The 4,027-nt window shown below is 53.4% G+C and overlaps 1 protein-coding gene across 1 annotated transcript; it reads right to left on the reverse strand.

Moving 5' to 3' along the window:
* Nucleotides 1-1,433: 1,433 nt before the first annotated feature.
* LOC119363144 (scarecrow-like protein 32) lies at nucleotides 1,434-3,758 on the reverse strand. Its single transcript, XM_037628456.1, has one exon. The coding sequence runs from the start codon at nucleotides 3,065-3,067 to the stop codon at nucleotides 1,688-1,690; it is 1,380 nt and encodes a 459-aa protein (XP_037484353.1). The 5' UTR covers nucleotides 3,068-3,758; the 3' UTR covers nucleotides 1,434-1,687.
* Nucleotides 3,759-4,027: the final 269 nt, after the last annotated feature.

The following is a 4,027-nucleotide window of genomic DNA, read 5'->3' on the forward strand; positions in this document are numbered from 1 at the left end:
GCATTGGGCCGAGCGGCCATGCAACGTCAGCTATGCCTGAACGCCATGTCGACGAGCAGACTGACGACGGCGGCACTAGCGTCTCTTTACATGTCCTTGCGGAAGGATACAGACCACGCAGAGCTGGTGCAAATGTTGGGCGCATCGCGGTTCACCGCCGCAAAGTTGGGCATCCCTGTGTCCCCATGCCAGGCGACGAGCTGGCCGCCATGATCGCACACACCTACGCCGCCGGCGACGAGCCGGCCACCATGATCGCACACTCCTACGCCTCCGGCGACTGGCGCATGGACGTATAGGCCTGTATGAATTTTTGAAGGGTTGATGTACGGCTGCATGTATGTGATAATTTTACAGTTTATGTAATTGTGTTGTATCATCGAATTTGATGCTCCATTGAAGAAATTCCCGCACATCGTGGCATCGTTACTGAAATTGCGGCGGAGTACTCACGGGAGAGGTGCTGAGGGAGGTGACGCCTTGTTGACGGGAGGAGGTTTCCAAACTGGCCGGGCGTTGGAGACGAGATGGATCATCCACCATGGCTGCTACGCTCGCGAACAGATGGGGATCTGGTGTGGCAAGATCAGATCGTGCGCTAGGCAGCTCATAGGTACAGCCGGTATCGCATGAAGAGCCAAGCCTGGAGGCACAAATAAGCCGAGCGAGGCAGGCAGGAGGGCGGCCTAGAGTGCGCCGTTGGATGCATCGGGAGGACAGGTGGCCGCAGATCAACTCGGGTACGCACGGGCGGCAGTTTGCAACCGGTGTCCACGGAATTTTCTTCCGTGAAATAGGCAAGGAAACCGGAGATAAACACCACTCAATGCACGAGTCCGGTAAATCCAAATGATCAGAACTATACAGCCATCTATATCCAACGTCTCACGCTGCTTCAATGATGTATTCATCACATCATCAATAATTTGGAAAAGCGTTAATTACATTAATTGAATTTGAAACGACATTAATTGCATCAAAAGCAATTAATCTTGGAATCAACATTAACTGTGGTTAATCTAGGAAATAATATTACTGTCAAACTAGTCGTGTGTTGCATGTACACGATTACTAGTACTCCAAGTAAGACACATGGGCACATTTCTACAATAAAATCTCGAGATCTTTAAAACCTTTAAATGTATATGGGGTATGGCTCTCAGATTCAAGCAAGGTCCACATTCATCCAAGGAAGTTAGTAATTTTTTTCCTCACCCTAACCCCAGCATCGATCACTTACCAAAATTTATTCTTTGTAATTTGGAAAAGTTAGATGAAAGCTTCATTTGTCGAATATCTTTGGTCGGCATTTGTACTTATCAGTCTCCAAAATGAAATGTTATCATGTTCTCGGTATAAAGATCATTCTAATATAAAGATCATTCTAATATTTTTCAAGAACACCACATTCTACATTTTTCATGAGTGGAATCCGTAATGATCCAAGGTTCCCTTTGTTCATTCTTCTACGGTGTATTTGTGAGAGTGTATCATTACAATGATCAAACAGATCAATTCTCTGCAGTGAATCAGCTAGTAGTAAAAACTAATTTAACAGGACCATCTTTCATATAATGAACATGCACAGAAACCAACCCTAAACCACATTATCCATGCAAGCAATGCGGGCATACACTACACACTCACTCACCTTGTCAACCGCAATGCATCCCGCAAGTCGCCTAGCTCACGACGGTGCCCACGCCGAGGCGAAAACAACGTTGTGCCCCTTCCATGTGAGCATGAGGTCGTCGTCCTCCCGCTTCATCCCCCACCCGGCCGCGTGCTCGTTCAACATTGTCCTTATCTCCCCGGCCGCCTCCTCGCCGAAAGCCACCGCCCGGAACCCCGCGCCGCGCATCCTTTGCCCCCACCTCGCCCGGTCCTCCTGCCGCTCCACCCTGTCCACCCCTTCCTGCGCCAGCACGTTCTCCACCTTCCACCCGACCTCCGCCTCGTACCACCGCCGCTGCTCGCTCCCCTTGGGCAGGAAGGTGTCCACGGCGTCGTACGGGATCCACAGGAAGTTGAACGCCGCCCGGAGCCTCCCCACCACGTCCCCCGCCGTGAAGTCGGCATCCTCTTCGGCCACCACGACCAGCGTTGGGTCGAGGGTTCGGATGGACTTGAGGAGCATGGTCCGGAGCGAGACCGACTGAGTAAGGCTCACCGACCCGGCCGTCTCGTCCGGCACGGTGTGCAGCAGCATGTGGCAGTTGAGGATGAGCGCCTCGGTGCCGTCCGAGACCAGCTGCTGCACCCGGAGCTGGTCGACTAAGGAAGTGAAGGCGTCGGCCGGCGAGGTGGGCACCATCCGGAAGTCCATTGTCACGTTGCGGGATCGCGCGAAGTTGACAAGCTTCGCGCCTAGCTCGTCGTAGGACATGTCGAGCGCCGGCGGTGGCCCGCTGCACCCGACATCGGCGACGGTGAGCCGGAGTATCGGGGGGCCCTCGGCCCGGCTGGCGAGCATGTCGATGAGGGTCGGGATCTGCATGCAGTGCGTCGTGCTGAGGTCGACGACGTGAACGACGGAGAAGCCCTCCACGGCCTCAAGGATGGCGTGGTTGGCGGCCATGTAGCCGAACCGGTGCCACGGCGTGAGGTCGACGAAGCTGGCGAGCTCGACGGCCGTGAAGCGGTGCACGTGGAGCGCGGCCGACTCGACCGCGGCGGCCACGGCCGCGGTCACCGCCTTGCACGCCCCCGTCCTGGAAGCGCGCGCGACGAGCGCGCAGAGGAACGCCGCCGTGAGCCGCTGGTTGGAGTCCCCGTCGGCGGGGGCGATGTTGTTGAGCACCCACAGAATCTGCTGCGTGAGCGTGGCGTCGTTGGCCTCGATGGCGTTGGCGCAGTGCACTAGAAGCTGCTCCATGCAGCCGGCGCTGTTGAGGTTCCCCAGGGAGATCTTTGAGGAGGGCGGCAGCGTCGGGAACAAGCTCCCAGCAGCCGGCCACGGGCGTGCCCTCGGCGCGCCGACGTCAAGAAAGAGCCCTAGCCCTAGCCCGTGGTGTCCATTAGGGTAGAGAGGCGGTGCAGTCACTGCAGCATGGGTGAACTGCATCATGTAGGGGGGTCGCGAGGTGGGTGGAATGGAAGGCAACAAATTTGCGACGCTGCCGCGATGATTAGAAAAGAGCAAAGAGGCAGAGCTAGTACACGTCCAGCAGTTTGAGGAGCGGATTTGGTGCTTGTACAAGGCATATATAGAGGGCCGTGCACTCGCTCGCCCGAATCGGAGATACAACCTACAGCTACACGTGCTTTCCTATCCTATGCCAATAGAACTTTGGGAACGCGGATCAAAGGGGAAACCAAGGGAGACGGAGAATGGAGAGAGTTTGATTGATTCATCAAGTACGTACGTACAGGGAATATTTCAGTCAAGGGATTTGTATTTAGCTAGCTGGCTAGAAACCATCTGGAGCTGGAAGAAAGGGCAGGGAAATTAAAATTTGTGTTCCATGTATGTACCATGAAACAGGATCGAGATCTAACAGCACTATTCTATGCAACTAGCTAGAAGGAATCGACAGGGTGATTAATAAGCACATGTAGTACATGCATGCTTGATATCGATCGACTAGCTAGCAGCTCTGCTGGTATTTGAATCCAAGAGTGAAAGCTAGGGGGGAATTGTGCTTGCGGGTCTGTAGTAACTTGTAAGCTGGAGGATAAACAGGTGCGCGAGAGATCGAGAAGAAGGGGGCCTAGGGGAAGGGGGAGGGGAAAGGAGGAAGGTTTACCGGCCACAACTCAAGGTCCATAATTGTAGACGGAATTTTGTGGTCGTTTGTTGGATTGTTGTGGATGGGCACAGCCTTATAGTGCTATTAGTCTACTGCAATTATCAGGATAACACCATGTTACAATAGTTTTTTTTTTTTTGAAACGGAGGCAAAAGCTTTGCCTCATCTCATTAAAAAGAAGGGGAATAACAAAGTCTGCAGAGGGCCATTACACCTCACACAAATGTAAATAAAATACAATTCTACTCTCGCGGCATCAAAGAACCCAAATGCTTCGC

This window comes from Triticum dicoccoides, chromosome 2B (assembly GCF_002162155.2).
Source record: "Triticum dicoccoides isolate Atlit2015 ecotype Zavitan chromosome 2B, WEW_v2.0, whole genome shotgun sequence".
NCBI lineage: Eukaryota > Viridiplantae > Streptophyta > Magnoliopsida > Poales > Poaceae > Triticum > Triticum dicoccoides.

What these genes read in the sequence shown, in the direction of transcription:
- LOC119363144 (XM_037628456.1), bottom strand. Translation starts at nt 3,067, where the DNA reads ATGATGCAGTTCACCCATGCTGCAGTGACTGCACCGCCTCTCTACCCT.